The sequence below is a fragment of the Pezoporus flaviventris genome, unplaced genomic scaffold (genome assembly GCF_033815535.1).
Source record: "Pezoporus flaviventris isolate CSIRO_AGI_PZ_B2104156 unplaced genomic scaffold, CSIRO_AGI_Pfla_v1 ptg000013l, whole genome shotgun sequence".
In the NCBI taxonomy this organism is placed as follows: Eukaryota; Metazoa; Chordata; class Aves; order Psittaciformes; family Psittacidae; genus Pezoporus; species Pezoporus flaviventris.
Window position 1 is genome coordinate 12,961,046 of NW_026892561.1, and position 19,767 is coordinate 12,980,812.

Below are 19,767 nucleotides of genomic sequence, written 5' to 3' on the forward strand. Positions count from 1 at the left end.
GAGGACCAGGGGAACGGCTGTGGAGGGAAGAGGCAATCGCGCCTTACAGCAGCTGATAAAGCTTCCAGCCCCGCAGCCCAGAACCGGAGCAGCAGCCACAGCGCCGCTGAAACCTAACGAGCACCACTCAATCGCGGCACCAAAGGGCTCCGTGCGGCCACTCGCGCGGAGCACCCGCGGCAGTGCTGCCGGTGTCCCCACCGCCCCTCCGCCACCTCCCGCTCCTCCCGTTTCCCCGCGCCGCCCAGGTCCTCCCCCCGCGCCGCCCCTGCGCCGCTCGGTGCCGCCGCGTCGGCCCCCTCCCGTCCCGCGGCCCCGGCGGGAGCAGCCGCAGCAACAGGTGGGGCCGGTGCTTGGCCCGCAGCCGGGGCCGCGGCCGAGCCGCCGTGCACCGCAGCCGCAGCCGCACCGGAGCGGAGCTGCCCCGGCCGAGCCGGTAAGTGACCCCGGGACAGCCGGGGCGGAGCGGAGGGGCGGCGGGCTCGGTTCTGCTGTGCGGAGCGCGGCGCGGGGCCCCGGCTTCACAAGCCCCTCGCTCGGGAAGGTCCGGCTGCGAGCCCCCGGTTGGGCATCGCCCTGCACAGGCTGGGGTCGGGCTGGGCGGCTGCGGTCCCTCGGAGCCCTTCCGGGGACGGAGGCAGGCTCTGGCAGCCGCTGGGAGCCAGGATGGCAAAGTGCATCCCTGCCTCCCCCTCCAAGAGACCCCGGTATCGTTTGCAGGGCCAGAGGGATTCTCAGGCAGTGTGACTTAATCTCCCCTGGAAGACTCCATTGCACAGTCCCACACCCCTGGGCAGGTACACAGGCAGGTTCACTGTCAGCGTCCTCAGGTATGAGCATCCCCTGAGTGGTACCCTGAGGGTGCTCACACCTGAGGGATACTGGTGCTTGAAACATGCTCTTAGCAGGAGAATGCCGTTAATTAGGAGGATGCTGTTACCAGGGGGATGCCTATATAAGAAGGATGCTGGTACTAGGGGGATAGGGGTATAATAACTTGGTGCCCAGCTGGTTTCCTGATTAAATCACCATGGACAATTTCATTCCAGGGTGAAAGGCTCCCTGAACTGGCCAGGGTACCATCCCCTCCCCCCCCCCCCCCCAACTTTCCCCTCCGTGGGGCTCTCTTCCCCCCAGCCTGGCCAAAGCAGCAGGAGAGGTGCAAGTAGCACATAAGGGCAGAGGAAAGGAAGCCCATGTGCTTCACCTCCCTGTCTCATTCCCAGCAGGCCTACAGTGGCCATGGGGCTCCCAGATCACCCCCCTTATTGTGATAGTCAGTGGCTCTTCTCTTAAGCTCCAGCTTCCTAAATAAGGCTGTTAAACCATACTCTTTGTTTACTTTAAAAACCAAAACCACCTCCAACCCCCTGCTTCAGCAAAACCCTTGGAAATGTGGCTTGAACCAGCTCATAGACCAGATGGGGAAAGCAGAAGAACTCTACATCTTGTTATTTAAACCTTGGTGGTGATTAAGCCGGTCTGATAACACAGGGAATCTGACTCATCTCCTTTTTTTTAACATTCGGGGTTGGAGAGGTAGGAATTTACTGCTGCTGTTCTCCAGCAGCAAAATCACTGCATCCCACATAGAAACTGACAGCAGGCTGGGGCACAGGTACCTAGGCCATGCCCACCTCAACACCCACGTCCTGCAGCACCCACTGCCTGCCCGGGTGGCCTCTGCTGAAATGGGGCAAGAGGGGAGGGGTTTTTAATCTGTGCAGCTCTATGTCTTAAGCCAAATTAAGATATCCTGGAAAAGATGTTAGAGGGTATCATTCCACCCTTGTTTTCTGGGCTCCTGAGCCCAGCCTCTCACTGCTTTGCCAGGGCACATTACACGTGAGACGTAAGTGGCATTCCAGGAAATAATGCCGTGTCATATCCCCTCCACCCTCTGCTTCCCTCCAGCAATGGGAGAGGCTTTGCAGGAGCACAGAGGAGCCGCCTTGCTGCCCAGGAGCTGTTGCAGCCGCCGGGGAATCGCCAGCAGCCATGCCGAGCTGGCTGGATGCAAGATGACCCTCACGACTACACCAGCAGCCAGCGTGGCCCAGGCTTTCTTTTACCTGCTGCTGTGTGTCTCTTGGGGCAGCTCCTGCCCCCCAAGCTGCCAATGCACAGAGCGAGCAGGGGCGAAGGCCGTCCTCTGCAGCTCCCGGCACTTGGAGGAGATCCCGAAGGACATCCCCAAAGACGCAGTGTTCCTCAAGCTGGATGCCAACAGCATCACCAGGATCCCCAGCAATGCCTTCAGGCATCTCTCCCACCTGGAGGAACTCGATCTCTCCAGGAATGCCATTGAGAAGATCGACAGGGCGGCCTTCAAAGGGGTGGCTGCTGGGCTGCGTACGCTCGACCTCTCCAGCAACCGCATCCGCAGCATCCCCAAGGAGGCCTTGCTGGCTCTCAATGCCAAGCTCCGGCTGGCCAACAACCCCTGGCACTGTGAGTGTGCCTTGCAGGAGGTGCTGTGGGAAGCACGGCTGGACCCTGACTCCGTCCAGGACATCACCTGCCACACGGCCCCACGAGAGGAGTACGTGGGCAAGCCGCTGCTCCAGGTCCTGGATGCCGGTGTCAACTTCTGCAGCGTGCGCCAGAGGACCACGGACGTGGCCATGTTCATCACCATGTTTGGCTGGTTTGCCATGGTCATTGTCTATGTGATCTGCTATGTCCGGCACAACCGAGAGGACACCTGCAAGCACGTGGACTACCTGAAATCACTGCCAAGCACCCAGGGCCATGCTGAGACCACCAGCACTGCCCTGTAGCGCAGGACTGGAACATCCCTTTCCCAGCTTCTCTGCAGAGAGCCAGTGGCAACCTGGTGATCTTCAAAGCTTCTTGATGGGATTTTCCAGTATTTGCTCCAGTCCTGCAAATGAGTGCCACTGACTTCACCCCTCCCAGTGATGGTGGCCTGAGTGTGAGCAAATGGCATGGGGAGGGATGTTGGGACACCCCATGCAGACCTGTCAATGGAGCCCAGGCTCCTGGGGAAGACTCTCCTACACACAGACCCCTTCTCCCCTGCCAGGGCTGGGCTCACAGGGAAAGCAGTCCCAGCCACGTGCTTGTGGTCCATGTGGTTTGGAGAGAACAAGACCCTGGGAGAGACAGATGAAGGTAGGGGATCTTGTGGACTTCTAGGAAGACCTGGAGCCTGGGATGCAGAGGGAGGGTAGCTTTGTGCAGTGGGATCTGGCTCTAGTGAGGGACCAGCCTTGCAGAGAGCATGACATCAGGCCCAGTCACCATACAGCATCTCAGCAGCCTCTGCCTGCCAGCAGCAACCTGGGGGTGATGTCCCAAACCTTTGATTTCTCAATAAAACCCTACGTGTAGGAAAAGCCTTGGGGTTTGCACTGCACTGTGAGCTGGGCATCCAGGAAGGGTGGTGGTGCTTGAGGGGTTTGCACTTGTCCTAATTCAATCTGTCCCAAATCAGACCAGCCTAAATCCAATGTACCAGTGCGACTGCCATTAAGCTACATCCCCTCCATCCTCACCTCATTCTGCTTTGAGCAGGAGCCAGCTGGCCATATGCTGCCTCTGCATCTCACCTGGTGCATCTTGCCTTATCTCATCCTTGCTCAGGGCCGCATTAGAGACACAGACACTGCTCATGGCTCAGGGCAGCGGAAGCAGATCAAGTTCTGCCTTGTTTTACAAGCAAGAAATGGACCTTCCCATCAGAGCCAACTGCAGCCACAGCTGAGCTGGGGAAACAGGGAGCTCTGCAGGGTCTGCCTGTGGCGGCTCTCCCAGGCTTGCACCCCAGGGCAGCTCAGGCCATTACCTACCCAGCCCTTTCTTGGGGGGCTGGAAACTTCTTCCAGCAGGGCCAGGGAAGGCTGAGCAATGTGCTGAGCCAGGCAGGAAAGGCAGAGGGTCCTCACGGGAGAAGCAGAGGGGCACTCTCACCCCAGCACGCTACTGTGCTCAGGACCACCTTGTCTTCATAGGCCATGGGCATGGCCCAGTCTTGATCAGGGGTGGCTTGGAGGAAAGCCATGCAGAGGGGTGGCATGGAGGAAAGCCTCTGCAGAGCAGCTCAGATACCTGCAGCTTGCCTGTGGGATGAAGGCTGGTGCACAGAATTTATTAGAGCTCTGGTTAAGCAGAAGAGTGCCCCAGAAAAGCCGAGGAAACAAAAAGAGGCCATGATTTCACCTGGAGCAGTTTTGGGACTTTCCCATGCCCATGGTAGCTGGGCTTGTCCCAGCACACAGCAGGTTTGCTCAGGAGTCACCAATCTCATACAAAGAGGTGCAGTGTCAAACCGGATGGGTCCTCAGCAGCATCGCAGCCCTAGGCATTGGGTAGCCAGAGCCAAGCCCAAAGCCACCATTTTCCCCTCATTTCTCAGGCCATTTTCAACCCCTTGCCACGCACCCGCCCTGGCAGCACAGGGGTCTGCTCAATGCTCAGCACACAGGTGGGCAGCACAGCATTCTGCTCAGCCTCTTCCCTGCGAGCTCTGGCCACAACCAGTGGCACTTGTGTACCTCCTGGCTGGAGTGTGTCAAGCGCTGGGGCTCAGCGAGCCCCAGGAAACACCTGAGCACCAGGACCCCTGTGTAGGATGCAGCTCTGGAGCATGGCAGGAAAGCTTGCCCAGGACAAACAGCACCAAAGCAGGGTCGCAGCCACTTTGCCAGCCCTGGACAAGGCTGCAGGGAGCCCTGGAGCTCCCATCCTCCTCCTTCACGTCCTGTGGAGCACACAAACAGCCAGCCGCAGGGCTGATCCCACGCCGTTCCGAGCCTCTGTGGTCCATCTTCACCTCGATGCACAGCTCGCCCCGATCCTGGCAATGAGCTGAGCATATCTCGGCCACCTCAGGTGGTTTTCAGCTTGAGCACCTTGGAAAGTGGCTCCTTGGCACTGGTGTAGAGGAGGTAGGAGCCCTCAGCGGTGTGAAATGCCTCCCAGTCTCTACAGCCGACAGTGGGGAGGTGGTGAGCCGCTACGAAGCCTTCATAGCCTTGCCACCTGCACAGGGAGGGCAGTTAGCACTCGGGGCACAAGCTGGGCACATGAAAGGGGGCAGAAATGCTCAGCCATGGGGTTGGCATCTCCCAGCTCCCTGCTGTGGTTCAGGGTGGGATGTCCTTCACTGGGATTTTTCATTCCTGCCCAGAAACCTCCCCAGAATCAGGTAGCAGTCCTACCTGTCCACCTTTGGCAGACGCACCAGCATCTGCAGAGGTTGCCCCTGTGCTGGGCTCCCGGCAGGTCTGTTCCTGCTGGGAACAACCACCCGTCCACCCAGCCCTGCCCTCCTCCCGCAGCAGTACCTGTATATAATACTGTTAACGGAGAAGGTGAAGCCATCAAAGGAGTTTGCTACCACCAGAAAAGAGTCGTCTCCCACCGAGAAGAACTCCCAGTCCAGGGCACTGGGGATGAAGCAAGCAGAGGGGCAGGTGAGGTGGCCGCTCCATGGCCAGCTGAGGAAGGGACTGCGTGCTGCAGAGCTGAGCCCACCCCACACCAAGCTCTGCCACTCTGGTGATACACAGAAAACTCTGCCCTTCCCAAGCTGTTGCTGAAAGGAAATCCACCCTTGTTCCCAAACTCAGGGCCTTCTCTCACTTCCCACTGGGATTTTGTGCCAAGGACCTGTCACCCATTGCTCTTCCCACCAGTGTTAGCCCCTGGCAACATCCAAGCATGAATCCTCCAGGAGGCCTCCAGGTTGCTCAGAGGAAGGGTGTGACTGAGGAGCACCCTGACTCTTTGCACAGGTACCTGTAGGTGAGGAGGTCCTGGAACTTGACAAACATCTGGGCAGTGACGTTCAGCTCATAGATGGAGGAGTTGATGGCATAGAAGTTGGAGGGTGCTGGCATCCCGCTGTCATAGCTGTGGCTGTTTGCAACAGCCAAGAAGACTCTGTCCCCGATATGAAACACCTCCCAGTCAGCAGCACCAAAAGTCTGGGGAAGGAAGACACATGAGAAGCTGGATGTGGACAAGCCTTTGAAAGCCAAGGATGCTGCAAGGTGTGGGGAGCTCTGCTGGAGGAAGCTACCCACCCCTAAAGGGAAAATATAAGCCTTGGTCTGTCAGTCCTTAAGGGAGAATCAGTAGGAAAGTACCACTGCCTTTCCAGAAGTCTGAAGAGCATCTGTCTTTGTAATTATCCCCTGGCTAGTCCAAACACAAAGAGGGACTGAGGAATAGTGTTTGATCAGAGGCCAATCCTTACCAGGATAGACTGGAAGAGCTGGAAGGAGCCACTGAGCCAGATGTAGATGTGCGAGTAGATCTTAGTGGATGTGCCATTGAATGTGTTAGCCACAGCCAGGAAGGAATACGGCCCAATGGTGAAAAATTCCCAGTCATAGGCTCCAGAAGTAGGGATGGTCTGGTTGGTTTCAAACAACCCTGTCCTGGGGTTCCACCTGTATATTACGCTGTCTATGTTGTGGTTATTCCCTGGGCAGACAGACAGACGGATGTGTACCATGAGAGAAAGGAATATGTGGTTTGCATAAGAAAAAAGACCCAGAAACAGGTTCAGCTACAGAAATGTTTGCCAGCAGGTTTCAAGGCTGCTTGCTCCCCAAGAACCTGCCAAAGAGACTCTAGAGCCTCCATCCCTACCTAAAGCCTCCATCCCTGCTACCTCCCCATACAGAGGCACTGTGCTAGCATCCTGGGGTGGCCAAGCTCTGCTGGCTGTCCCATGTGTAGTGGGGCCAGTCGCAGATGAGTCCCCAAAGCTACTGAAATCATTGGCTGCTGTCATCCTTCACACACAAGCTCGCACATCTGGGAGAGGCCCACAGCTGGAATGGTGCTGCACTGACGTTTCTTCAGCACTTCTTTGCTAAGTCCCCATGCTCAGCTCCTGAACCCTGGAGAAGGCCAGAGACGTCCATGTGTGGATCCCTGATGACGGCACAAACTCCAGGAAGAGGGAGGGGATGCCACATTTTGCAACCTACCCTGTGCCGAGTACTTGGGATGAACCCACAAGCACTAAAGCCTGTTCTCCATCTGGCTCCTGGGCTCTGTTCAAGGATCTTGACCTTGTGTTTCTGTGGGACTCAGCTGGCTTTAAAACTAAAAACCTTTCTGCACCTTCAGCCTGCCACAACCCCTCCAGCCAGAGACATTTTTCTAATAAAGAGCTGGTTTCACTGGGACAGGAGGAGGGTACCACCAGCCCTTTTCAGCCCACACTCACTAAGCACTGCTGTACCCTGTTAATGGGTTTACAGGCAGCCTGCATTGCAACAGAAGAGATTTTGGCAAGAAGGGCTGCAGGAAGAATGGGGTATGTGGGAAATGGCCACATGGATAAGTGGCAGCCCCTCAGGGACTGACCCTCCACTGGGTCAAGCCCCAGTTTGGCTTGACCATGATGGTCTTAACCCTTACATGAAGTGTATGGCTGCCAAAGGGACTTTTCTGCTGCCACTGGCACAGGAGTAAGTCATGGAATAATAGAATCCCAGAATGGTTTGGGTTGGAAGAGACCTTAGAGTTCATCCAGTTCCAACCCCCTGCCACGGGCAGGGACACCTTCCACTAGACCAGGCTGCTCAGAGACCTGTCCAACATGTAGAAATGCAGAACTTGGTCTAATTTAGGTCCTGTAGTGGTTATAATTGTTTCTGCTTCTAATGCTATGTCTACCTGTTACACATTTCTTCCATAAAGAACTATGATGTACTTCTTTATGCACTTAAGACTTGTGGCGGGGTCCGACAAATGTCACGGGGAGTTTCTAGCCCAGCTTACAGGCAGCCAGTGTCCAAGCAACCTGCCAACAGCTTTGAGCCCAGTGCCAGAGGAGCCACTTCTGGTGGCAGAGAAGGAGCCCAGTGGTCCAATATCTGAACCCACCCTGGAGAGCCAGGGTTGTGGTATTGACCCATTCATCCCCTGTGCTGTGGGGTGCATTCCCCACCCCAGAACAGTTCATGGCCTGGGAGGGGAAAAAGGCTGGATCCTGTCTGCAGGGTGTACAGGGAGGGCGGGACATCAGCAGGCTCTCACTTGGCTTCCCTTGGTTTCCTGTGTGTTCACAAGGCCTATTAAAAGGCTCAGCCCCTGCAAACCCACGCAGCTGCTCTCACCACCCCACCATGTCATGTATCATTGGGGAAAAAAACAAAAAGTAGCAGAAAGATTCAGCAAAGATGTGGTCCCCACTCCTGTCCTGTCAGAAACTCAGAGGGGACCACATCATCCACTTCCCCAAGTGCTTTTCTTTCCTCAAAGGAGAGGGTCTGCAAGGGTTCACATTTCCTGGGGGACATGGCACTGAGCTCCATGCACTGACTCCCAGGTTTTGCCTTGCACTCTGGCAGACGATGCTCAGGGAGCTGCAGTGTTTCCACAGCAACAGGAGGATGCTCTTAAGCGGGGTGCCTGCAGCAGCGAGCTGTGGTCCCGAAGGGCTGCCTGCCCCAGCTGAGCCAGGCCCATAGAGAATATAAGGTCTGGGTACCTTCTCTGTGGTTGACCACTGCGAGGAAAGCCTCTCCCTCAATGACAAATGCCTCCCAGTCCCTAGCGCTGTGCGTGGTGATCCTCTGGTACGGGACGAATTTCTCTTTCCTGCGGCTCCATTTGTATATTACAGAGAGCTCCTGACCCCTGTCATTCTGCTCAAAATTAGCCACTGCTAGGAAGATCTGAAAAATAACAAGCCAGGACATCTTGGTTTTCTCCTCTCAAAGGAGTGTGGACAAAGAGGGGCAGGGTGAAGATGGGATGGGTGAGGGCAGGTGCCCATGGGATGTGTGGTCAGGGACCGAGGCAGCTGCTGAGGGGCAATACAGCTGGTAGGTGTCCCCGAGCAGCCCTCAGTGCATCAAACAGGGGACAGGGACCCAGTGACCTGTGGGGTGATAACAATAAGGATGAGATCAACTCCCGACACAAAACATTCTCCAGACGAAGAACCCCCCTCTGTGAGCCCTGGGGACAAGCATGCATCAGCAGAGAAGACCTTGCACAGTGCATGGAGTGCATCCAAGCTCATGGGAGTGCTGGCTTTGCCACTCCAGCACATTTTGGATGGAGTGGCAGAGGTTATGCCCCAGTTTGGACTGCAAAGAAGCACAGCCCACAAGCTGAAAATAGTCATCAGGGAGGCTCCTGACTCTTGCCCAGTGCAGGACCCTGCCAGCACCAGCGTGGGGTTTTATCCAGCCAAGGCTCAGCCAGCCGGAAGGACAGAGACCTTGCACACTGAGTGCAGGTCTATGATGGGTTTACATGACCCTCCAGGGAAGGTGCATTTCCAGTGCTGGGCAGATGTCCCTGCAAGCCCCAGTCCAGGCAGTCCCTTCAGGGCATCTCCAGAAACACAACTTCAGAGGGAATAGAAATGCCTGTGTGCAACCCTGCAACTCAGGAGCCTGTGGTCCCTTGCCCTCCAAGGAAGGAGCCATCAGGAGACCCTGACACTGCCCTCTGGGGCTCCTGACCCCATCCTGGCAGAGCACCAGCAGGTCCTGGTGTAGTAACGAGGTGCTAATACTTATAGAGGTGCTACCCCCTGCAGTGGGTATGAGGAACCTATGCTAACTGCAGAGCTCTGTACCACTGCTGGTACAGCACCTATCCGGTCACCATCTCCATGCAGAAATGTGCCCAGCACAGGCAGCTGCACACAAGGGAGCCTGCCTGTGTCCCCAACCCTTCTGGAGCTCCAAGGCTAGCCCCAGCCACAAATCTGCCCCCAGTTTTGCAGGACAGAGGCCATCCTGCCTAGTAAGTCTGAGTAAGTTTCTCCCAGTGAAGTCCTGAAGGCAAACCCAGAACATGTTAGCCTTGGTGAGCACCAATACAGCTGCTTCACTGTGTAGGAACCATGAGGAAATGGATCCCTCCAGCTTGGTGATCTTCTCTGCACCCGCAGCTGTGGCTGCAAGGGGGTATTGTGAGTCAAGACTGACGCTGGGGAGCCCCAAGGTGGTTTCCATCAGCCAATAAACTCAGCTGAGGATGCTCCTGTCTCCTGCCCATGTGGGTGCAGCTGGAGCTTTGCAGAGCAGGTGCAGCACTGGTGATGGCAGCACGGTCTCAGCTCAAAGCCAGCTTTGTAACTCATCCGCATTGTCAGGGCTTGACAAGATTCTTTGCAGGATTCCATCATCAGGCAGGTATCATGGCCCATTTGTATCCAAACATGAGGGGTGCCGGTGCCACCAAGCCTGGAGGCAGAACTTCTGCCCATCCCTCTGTACCCTGCAGCATGTAGCTCTCAGTGGGGAGCCCTGCAGCCACCTCCATGGCATCGGGTGACAAAGCCAGAACAGGTCATGCTGGAGAGGGAATGATCCCAACTCCCCTGGGAGCTCTGCTCAGAGCTGGCTCTCAGCAGATGTTTCTTTGGCTTGCCCGTGGATCCTTGAAAAGTGATAAGTAGCTCCCCGGGGAGAGGAAGCAGGCAGATACTGTGCAGACATCCCATAGCCCAGGGGAGGAGAGATGGCCCCAAAGTCCTAGAACAGTTTAAAAGCAAGGGAGCTTAAAATGTTGGACTTGGTGGGTGCTGGGAGGGAGCTACAAGCTCTGATGGCTCTCTAAGACCATAGGCAGATCTCTGAGACCTGAGAGTACCTTATGACAGTACATTACAGAGCACCCGCTAGAATCGGTGCTGAGGGAGGGCTCTGCTGTCTGTTCTCCAGTGTCAGGAGCTGTGTGTCTCCTACAGCAATGCCACAGCCACTGCCTGGGGTAGCCCTGCTTCACTTCATGGTGACAGACAGGACTGCAGCAAAACCCACTTCCAAGGAGGGTCAGCCTTTGTGCCAGGGTGGAAGCTGTGCTATGAGCACACAGAGACCAGGCTGTACCACAGCTCTGCACATCTTCACACTGACACTCACAGAGGCAGAACAGGCAGGAGCTGCTAGAAACGAAGCCCAGCACAGGGAGGGGATCCAGCTTCAACAGCTGGCTCTGCAGTCTGACCTTGCATACACCATGGAGATCCTGAGGGAGGAGATCTGAGTACTCCAGACATGCTACTACCCAAGCTGCCAGAACCATGTGCTGAAAATGGCCTGGGTGGATGTAGCTGTGTCTCAACAAAAGCAGTAAAACACAGAGGGCGGCCCACAGATCGGCAGCAGTCCCTAGGACAGACCCTCACTGGCTGCATACATGTATCAACATGACCCCATCAAAGACAGAAGACAGAAAGATTCACCCCCTAAACCATTCCTGAGACTCAGGGCTTCAGAGGAGAAGGCAGGGTTGGGCAATTGCAGTTTAATACACTGAAATATGAAGGCACTGAATCAACCTTCCAGGCTGACTTACCTTCTTTCCTATGGTGAAATACTTCCAGGACTGCGCTTGGTAGGTGGGGATGTTCTGATAGGGCACAAACTTCCCGTCAGTCCACTTATAGATGGCCGACCCCGGCGGGGTGTGTCGGTTGGCCGTGGCTGCAAACAGTCCCACTCCGGGGATGGTGAAGACCTCAACACCCATCGTCTCAGAGCTGGTCACTAGGTTCTGGTATTCTTCCACATAGTCCAGCCTCTGCTTGACTGGGAGACCACAAAAATAGAGGGGTGAGGTTAAAACCAGACGACCTTGCCTGGAGATGTGCCCCACATTGCATAGCAGAGCTGCCTTGGTGGTACTTGCTGCTCTATGGAGCTCTATGGGAGGCAAATGAAGGTCCTGATGTTTCTGGTGCTGACAGGCCAAAACCCAAGGGGGTGTTGAAAGGCCTAACTCCATCTCACTGGGCAGCACATCCAGCCCCATCCACCCCTGCCTGTTCTATGCTGGGAATTCTCCTTTGGGACTGGGGAATTAAAACACACCATGGGTATTTATTGCTTCTTACCAAGCGGGTTTATACATTTATCCTAAAGAGAATGAGGAGGAGAGGAAGAGACCTAGAGTAAAAGGGCCTGGGCTGCTGAGACCAGCTCTGTTAACTCATACTCACCAGCAGCAGCCCTTGAATCCAGCTGCACTGAGAGTGTTGATGTGAGTACCAAGAGCAAAGTCCAGTCAAGCAGGGGAGAGCAGGGGGACACTCCAGCTCCCTCATTCTGCTTTTACCTGACTCAGTTACCACCCCAAAGTGTTGTTAAGGGCAAATTTCTGTTCCTCCTTTGCTGCAAGAGCCTCCCTCCATCCCTGAGAGCTCACTGCACACCAGTACCTTCCAGCATGGAAATCCAGGCGCTGCCATTGCAGAGGTACAGCCCTCTCCGGGAGGCATTGAACCAGAACTGTGCCTTCTCCTGCATGGTGCAGGGTGGACGGGAGCCCAGCGTCACCTTCGTGTCGGTCTCTGGGCATGGAGAGGAGAAAGGCAGGTGCCTCTTAGTGCACATGATGGAGCAGCAAGGAAGCCTGTCCCTGTGCACACAAAGAGGGTTGCATGTACTTATCCCATCCTAGTGACAGGCACCCAGGAACAGGGTAAATAGCATCCCATGTGGCTACCAGCATAAGCCCAGCACTGCCAAGGGACCTGGATAGGCTTTCCAGGGGTATTTTGGACAGGGATCCCATCACACACGCACAGAAAACAGAGGGTGCTGGGAATACCCTCTCACCCTCTGCTCCTGTTCCATGCCCAGCCCCATGCAAAGATCCTTCCTCAACAAAGGCAAAAGGATTTACTGACCGTAGGGGTATTTTAGCACCTTGTTGCTCGCTGGCTTTGCAGGATGATTCTGGAGAACACTGGGGACAGAGAGCGTCACTACTTTAAAGCTCATGGGGGTGCATATCCGAGGGGTGGCATCAGCTCCTGGCAGCAGGACAAGCTGTCGCAGCAAGCCCTGGGAAAGCAGGAGCAGCAGGATGAAGAGAAAGTCCAACAAGACCAAGAAATGGAAACTGCAGGTGATTCATGCCCTGGATTTCCCTCACAACTCTTACTCGTTGCTCTCCCTCCCAGGCTGTGGAAGCCTCTGTGGATTCATGCACATTTATCAGATCCTCATTACATGCCCAGCCTGCCAAGACTTCATCCTAGGCAATTTAACAGCTGGTGCAAAGGGAGCACTGGCTCATTAGCTGCACCAGCTTTCGCTGCCTCCACTTTTCACTACCGATACCAGGCACTGCCCTAACTTTTACATCAGTAAAACTGTGCCATCGGCTGCTTTTCTGTCACCACACCACTGGCAGTGTCCCCATCTAAAGCCACATCTGACCCACAAAGTACCAACTGCCAGCACTGCCCCTTATATGCCCACAGGAAGATGGGGCCGAGCCTGGCAGCAGGACCCATGGCCACCTCTGCAGTGTAGAGGGCTACAGGGGGCTGCAACTCACCCCATGGCCAGCCACCAGCACCCCTGGGCAGCCCTGCACCATGGAGCACCTACCGTGAACACGCCTTTCCTCCTCCTCCTGTTGCCCAGGTAGAAGTTGGCTCTTTTCACTGACAGGGAGGCTGGAAACGGTGTCTCCACTAACCTGCAGACGGGCAGAGAAGAGGCAGGGACAGTTTAACAGCATGTGTTGGTGGCTGGAGGAGATGCTGGTGGAGGCACGTTGCCCTGCCAGCCCTCCTGAGCCCCCTGCTGCTGCCCCAACCTACACATCCTTGGGGACGCTGCAGTCCACCGTCAGGGAGAAGGACTGGCCGGAGACAGCCAGGACGAGCGTGTGCCACTGGCTGTCGGAGAGGGAGACATTGGGGAAGGTGACGCGGGTCTGCCAGCCGTCGGCGCGCTCCTGGCTCCAGAAGAGGAAGTGGAGCTTGTCGGGGGCATAACGCAGCCCCACCAGCACGCTGGGGCTCTCCTCCGCCATCAGCGTGAAGACGTACTCGTTCCTCTGCAGGAGGGCACGGACTCAATCCCCATGGGCAAAGCTGCAGGGCTGGGCTGTGCCTGCTCCGTGCCCGGCTGGTGGTCACTTACCTTGGCAGGGACACTGAGGACCCTCAGCGTGACGATGATGGAGAACTCCTCGGGGAAGCGGTCGCAGTGGATGAAGAGCCGGGAGGCTGGGAAGCACAGGGCTCGGGGCCGCGAGGCAGCCAGCTGGAAACCGCGCACCCCCTGCACTTGAAACACCCTCATGCCATGGGCTAGCCCACCGGCGGGCACCACCTCTGAGAGGATGTCCAGCGGGCGCAGGTCTGTGCCAAGAGACAGCAAAGCGCATCACGACAGTGGCAGCCATCCCACCCAGACCCTCTGCGGGACGGGGCACCCACCTTGCAGTGCGGTGCTCTGCTCAAGGCAGCCAGCACAGCCCCAGTGCTCCACAGCAGCAGGGGGGGCTGGCATGCCCCAATAGCCTGCTGTCCCCTGCCTGGGGTCTGTGCCGAGCCCCTGCTTCAGGTACACAGGGAGGGTTTGTCCTCCAGGCAGCAAGGCTGACACCCCCATCCCCACAGCAGGAACACCGTGTGCAGGCTCACCTGCACAAACCACCCCACTGATGCAGCTCTGGATGCTGACCCCAGGACCTGCTGGCCAGGCAGCCCCCAGGCTGCCACCAGCTCCTAAGGATGCCCTGGCACTAGCAACTGCACCAGAGCCAGAGAACAGGCAGGAATCTGGCACGCTCATGAGGAAGCCAGTCCCCAGGGTGGTGAGGCAGGGTGCTCCCTGCTCCAGCCCCGGTCCAGGCTCTCCCAACCCAGCCCTAATTGCACCCACACACGTAGTCCCCTGGCAGGCACCAAAACCACTCATTACATGATTAACCTCTCCTCAGAGGAGAAACCAACGTGCTCAGCCCCAGAGCATCACCCAGGTGAAGCACCGGCACTGCAAAGCCATCCCCAGGTCACCGTCAGCCCAGTGTCTCGGCAATGCCCACACCAGCAGCCGTGGGAAGGGCTGGACCTACTCTGGGAGCTTCTCCCCAATTCCTTTCTTTGACAGCCTCCTCACAGCTTTTATTTTGACTGCTCCCCAGACAGGACTGTGGCATCTGTAGCACAGGGCAGAGTGGTGCAGTGATGCTGCCCAGAGGATGAAGCAGCACTCAGCTAGACTAAAAATTCCCTCACTCTGTCCCATTCCCAGTGAGACCGGGCTTTTAGCTCCTATTTGTACTAATAAATCTCGGCTGCTGGGGCGCAGCAGGAGAGCAAGGAGGGAGGGAGCTGTGAGAAAGGCTGGACCAGCATGTGTCTGAATCTAAAGCAGCTGGAGAGAGAGGGGAAGCGTTCCCCCCCAGGCAGCCCCAGCCAGCCCAGAACCAGATGGGCAAAGCAAGAAGGAATCTGCTCCTGTGGCTGCTCCATCTAGCCCAGAGCAGGGAGATCAGCAAGGTCCTTCCCATGCTGCCACTTCTGCATCCCCCCCTGCCCACGTCCCTGCTGTTTTAAACTATCCCTAAAGCAAAGCCTCAGTGGGGGAGGTTTAACTGAAACAACTTGTTTCAGAGAATCACAGAATCCCAGACTGGTTTGAGTTGGAAGGGACCTTAAAGCTCAACCAGTTCCAACCCCCTGCCATGGGCAGGGACACCTTCCACTAGACCAGGTTGCTTCAAGCCCTGTCCAACCTGGCCGTGAACACTGCCAGGGATGGGGCAGCCACAGCTTCTCTGGGCAACCTGTGCCAGTGCCTCACCACTCTCACAGTGAAGAATTACTTCCTAATATCTAACCCAAATCTCTCCTCTGTTAGCCCAAAGCCATTCCCCCTTGTCCTGTCACTACAGGCCCTTGTAAAAGGTCCATCTTCAAATTTCTTGCCCTTTAGGCACTGGAAGCTGCTCTAAGGTCTCTGTGGAGCCTTCTCTTCTTCAGGCTGAACAAGCCCATCTCTCTCAGCCTGGCTCCATAGCAGAGCTGCTCCAGCCCTTGGAGCATCTTTGTGGCATCCTCTGGACTCACTTGAGCAGCTCCACATCCCTCTTGTGCTGTGGCCCCAGAGCCGGATGCAGGACTGCAGGGGGGCTCTCACGAGAGTGGATTGAAGCGGGAGAATGCCCTCCCTCGACCTGCTGTAATGAACCAGTTCTTTTTTCTCTCTGCAAAAAGCTCATGCTGAATTTAGGCTTGGAATTGAAGGGTTTAGGAGCTCCAGTTGCCCTGGGGTCAGTGGGATGAGCTGGAGCCAGCTCAGCTGGGGATGGAAGCTGTGGGCCAGGAAGGGGCCATGTCCTAAATCCAAAGCCAAATCCCTACAATCAAAGATGCCCCCACACCAGTCCCTGCTAACAACCGGAGTGGAGCTGGCAGCTATTGGCTGGGAGTGCAGCCAGGGCGTTTCAGCCCAGGTGGGGCAGCGCACAAGCCCGGCAGCTGCCTGCTCTGCAGGATGGCTGCCCACAGCCTGACAGCATCGGAGCTACACTAGGAACCGGGGCCAGGCACCACAGGAGGGCCATGGAGGTGGTTAAATGTGATTTATGGGGCCTTGACACCCCCAGGACCACTCCAGTTGAGTGGGACAGTGGGGACATCCCCAATAGACCAGAGCGCCTGGGGGAGCAGGTGGGGGGCAGAAGCTCTCTGATCTCTTCCAGCTTTCCTTCTCACCACCAGACAGGCTGTAATGGTGCAAAACAGAGGTGCCACCAAACCGAGACAAACCCTGAGGACAGACACAGAGCCTGCGAACCAAGCAACCAAAACCGGGCTGAAGTTCCACTGCCTGCACCAGGACTGCACGGCACCAGGACGGGAAGTCAGAGCCAGGGGACGGGGACCTGCTTTGGGCTGGGTGGCTCTCGGCACTTCCCTGCAGGAAATGCCTTTGGAGCTGCCAGCTCCTCGGCTGGGGGCGGCAGGGCAGAAACGCTCCAGGAGGTTTTGCTGCCAGGAGAGCGTAGGTTGTGTCTGGCAGAGCACAGGGAGGGAGGGACTCTATGGGGGGACTCGATGGCTCTTCTCTACTTCTTCCAGCCCTTCCCTACCCTACACATTGGTCCCCAGGGCCAGCAGACCTTGGGACAACGCTTATGCCGAAGACGGGCACACGGCTCTCTCCACAGCACCGGGAAGGGCTGTTTGCCCCCTGGTTGCCATTGCAGGGTGCTGCAGGCACAGGGGTGACCCCACTACCCACTGCCATGGGTGCAGGCAGGTGCAGCAGCATCACGACATGCTGTCACACCGAGACTTGGTCCGCTGGCACCAAAGCCATGCACCCATGCGGGGCACCCCGCAAACAGAGCACAATACCTGGGGTCTGCCCTGGCACCATGGGGAGTGTTCTATCCATGGAAGGGACCTGGCACACTTCCCAGCGCAGGCAGCGCCTGTCTTGACACCTCGGTCGCGGCACAAGCCCTCCCACCGGCCTTCTGTCTTACCTGTGCAGTGCTGCCACGTCCGGCTGCCCCTGATGAAGCCCCCGCCGGCGGCCCACTGGAGGAGGATGACCCAGAGCAGCAGCGGAGCCGACATTGGGGAGCTGGCCTCGGGGGGTCCATGCACCGGGACCCCCTCGTCACCCACTCCTCCGCAGCTGGGCAGGCACCGTGCGGCTCGGCTCCCCCCGGGGGTTCTCGCATAGTCTGCCCGCGGGACCAGGCAGGGCTGCTTCTGGGTGCTAAGCCCGGTCTGTGCTGCGCCCTGGCATGGGCACTGCCCCCCGGGGCACAGCAGGGGTGGCGGGCAGGGGGCCGCCGAGGCAGTGCTGGCTGCAGCGTGCGCACAGACATTTAAATGAGGAGTCGGTGGTGGGAGAGGAGGAGTCCCGGCTCCTTGGAGAGCTTTTATCTTTTGCCCAACCCTCTGGAAGGCGGCTTTGGGGAGGGATTTTTTAATTATTATTATTATTATTTATTTTTCCCTTTTTTCCTTCGCTTCCGTTCATTTCTGGTGATTCATTTTTCTGAGGTCATGTGGGAGTGTAGGTGGGACATTCACCCCTGCCTGGAGAGACCAAGTTGGGAACCTTTCTGCCTCTAAAAGGGCTTTCAGAAGTACAATCCCAGCCTGTAAATGGGGGAAGATCCTCCCTCGGCCCATTTCACCCTGCCCAAAATGAAACCAGATCCCACAGGGTGTATAATTTTCCCCCCAGAAGGCCCCAGGCAGGTGATGCCAGTGCTCCCATGCAAGACTTCAACCCAAAGGCTGCCCACCAGACCTGGCCCTGCCAGAAGGACGGTGGCAGCAGCACACAGAGCGTCGGTTTGGAAACGCTCGAGGTTATGCTGTTCAAACGGGAGAGAGCAGTGGAAAAACTCCCTGCACACAGCGAGCTCCGCTGGGTTCCTCCAGCCGCAAAATGAGTTACTTCCATTCCCTGAACAATTGAATTGGGCTCCCACCCCCCCGTTCCCAAAATCTTCCCGCAAGGCGCTCGCTAGAATAGAAAGCGGATGGCCAGGATGAAACGCCAAAAGAATGTGTTGCAAACCGGAGGTTTTGTCAGCAAGGAACAGCCGGAGCTGGACCCACGGACATGCCTCGCTGTCCGCACCCCTCACTGGCCCAGAATCTGTTGTGCCAGGACCAAGAGGATGCAGCCCATGGGCTGTGGGCACATGGCAGAGCGCAACACCCTGCACCTCGGTCCCAGATCCTGAGAGGAACTGCTGCTGGACCCTGAAGACACCCCAACATGGTCAGGGCCTCGGTCTTGGACCCAAACAGCCCCTGAAGCATGGAGGGTGGCTGTGCGCATGGTTGGGGATGATCTGCACCAAAGCAGGGATGCAAGGAGCTCCCACTTCCCACAAAATCCCTCTTTGGGTATCCACCAAATTAGGTCTCTCCCAGGATCATGCTTAGGCAGAGCTTAAGCAGAACTTAACCTCTCTGCAGAGCTCCAGATGTGAGGCACCCCTGGCTCCCAAACCATCTTCATTCCTGTGCTAGGGATGGTGTCCAGTGGCACAGACACTTCCCGGGCCCAGGGGGCCCAAATGGCAACTGCACGTGGCCGCTGCAAGCGATGCGGGAGGTGCAAACCATCCCATCCCCCTGACAGGCTCGGCCCCTCGTGCTGCTGCCCATGGCCTTGGGGACACCCGCCGGGGCTGGGAGCAGCCTTCCTGCCAGGACCCCATCCCATCTCTGACACATGGTTCTGACACATGGATTTTGGTTCAGCCTCCGCTGAGGCCAGCCATGGCTCTGTGAGGGTCTGGGCAGCCCACGAGACTCCTCCTGGGGAGAGAGGAAAATTCCTGCTGGGAAAGCTGGGGAGACTGTTTTCCAAAGGTCATGTAGCTGCCTTTAAGCACTTGGCCAAAAAAGCTGGCTGGTGGAGACATCTCAGACCCAAGGACATAAGTGCGGGTGTCCCCTCTAGAAGCAGGAGGATCAAGGAACTTCCAGGCAGGAGGTGAAGGAATCGAAGTCCCCATTGATGGGCATGGAGGACATGCCAGAGAGTACTCAGCCCGGCACTGTGGACTCAGGCTGCTTCTCAGCCATGTGCTGTTAATGGTCTCCTGGTGAGGACAGGGACATTGATGGTCCCCAAGGATACTCTTCATCCCTGGGCTGGGACCCTGGCATAGCAGAAGATGTTGGAGCACCTTGGGCTGTGCCCAGCACTCTTCTCCCTCCCCAGGAGGACCTGCCCCAGGAACCAAACTGTGGTGTGAGATAAGGACAAAGGCCCCCTGCCTGCTGGGGTCCAGGGGTTTCCAGGACCCGCTCTGTGGCACAACAGCAGTAGGAAGCAGTCAACAACACTTCCTAAGCACACGCGCACATTCCTATGTGCACAAGAAAGCACAAGAGGGTGAAATAAAAGAGACAAACAGGGAGATGCTTGCCTAATTCGCATGGGTCATAAATAAAACCATGTGGCAGCTCTGAACAAAATGATCCTTGGATTTCCACCAAAAAGGTTTGGCCATCCCCAGGTT

General features: G+C 56.9%; 2 protein-coding genes across 4 annotated transcripts; one reads left to right on the plus strand and one right to left on the minus strand.

The window, feature by feature from the left end:
• The first annotated feature begins 347 nt into the window (after window positions 1-347).
• LRRC3 (leucine rich repeat containing 3) lies at window positions 348-3,607 on the plus strand. Its single transcript, XM_061451701.1, has 2 exons — window positions 348-436; window positions 1,915-3,607. The coding sequence occupies exon 2, from the start codon at window positions 1,917-1,919 to the stop codon at window positions 2,778-2,780; it is 864 nt and encodes a 287-aa protein (XP_061307685.1). The 5' UTR covers window positions 348-436; window positions 1,915-1,916; the 3' UTR covers window positions 2,781-3,607.
• Window positions 3,608-4,389: 782 nt separating this feature from the next.
• On the minus strand, window positions 4,390-18,860 carry TSPEAR (thrombospondin type laminin G domain and EAR repeats). 3 transcript variants are annotated; one of them, XM_061451702.1, is made up of 12 exons: window positions 17,251-18,860; window positions 13,890-14,110; window positions 13,565-13,803; window positions 13,350-13,440; window positions 12,641-12,797; window positions 12,170-12,301; window positions 11,308-11,540; window positions 8,477-8,663; window positions 6,224-6,453; window positions 5,764-5,951; window positions 5,310-5,411; window positions 4,390-5,004 (listed from the first exon to the last, which is right to left on the minus strand). In XM_061451702.1, the coding sequence occupies exons 1-12, from the start codon at window positions 17,342-17,344 to the stop codon at window positions 4,851-4,853; spliced, it is 2,028 nt and encodes a 675-aa protein (XP_061307686.1). In that variant the 5' UTR covers window positions 17,345-18,860; the 3' UTR covers window positions 4,390-4,850. The 3 variants fall into 3 exon arrangements, with proteins under 3 accessions (XP_061307686.1, XP_061307688.1, XP_061307687.1); XM_061451704.1 differs by lacking the exon at window positions 4,390-5,004 and having other exon boundaries at window positions 5,370-5,411; window positions 5,764-6,052; XM_061451703.1 differs by lacking the exon at window positions 4,390-5,004 and having other exon boundaries at window positions 5,370-6,052.
• Window positions 18,861-19,767: the final 907 nt, after the last annotated feature.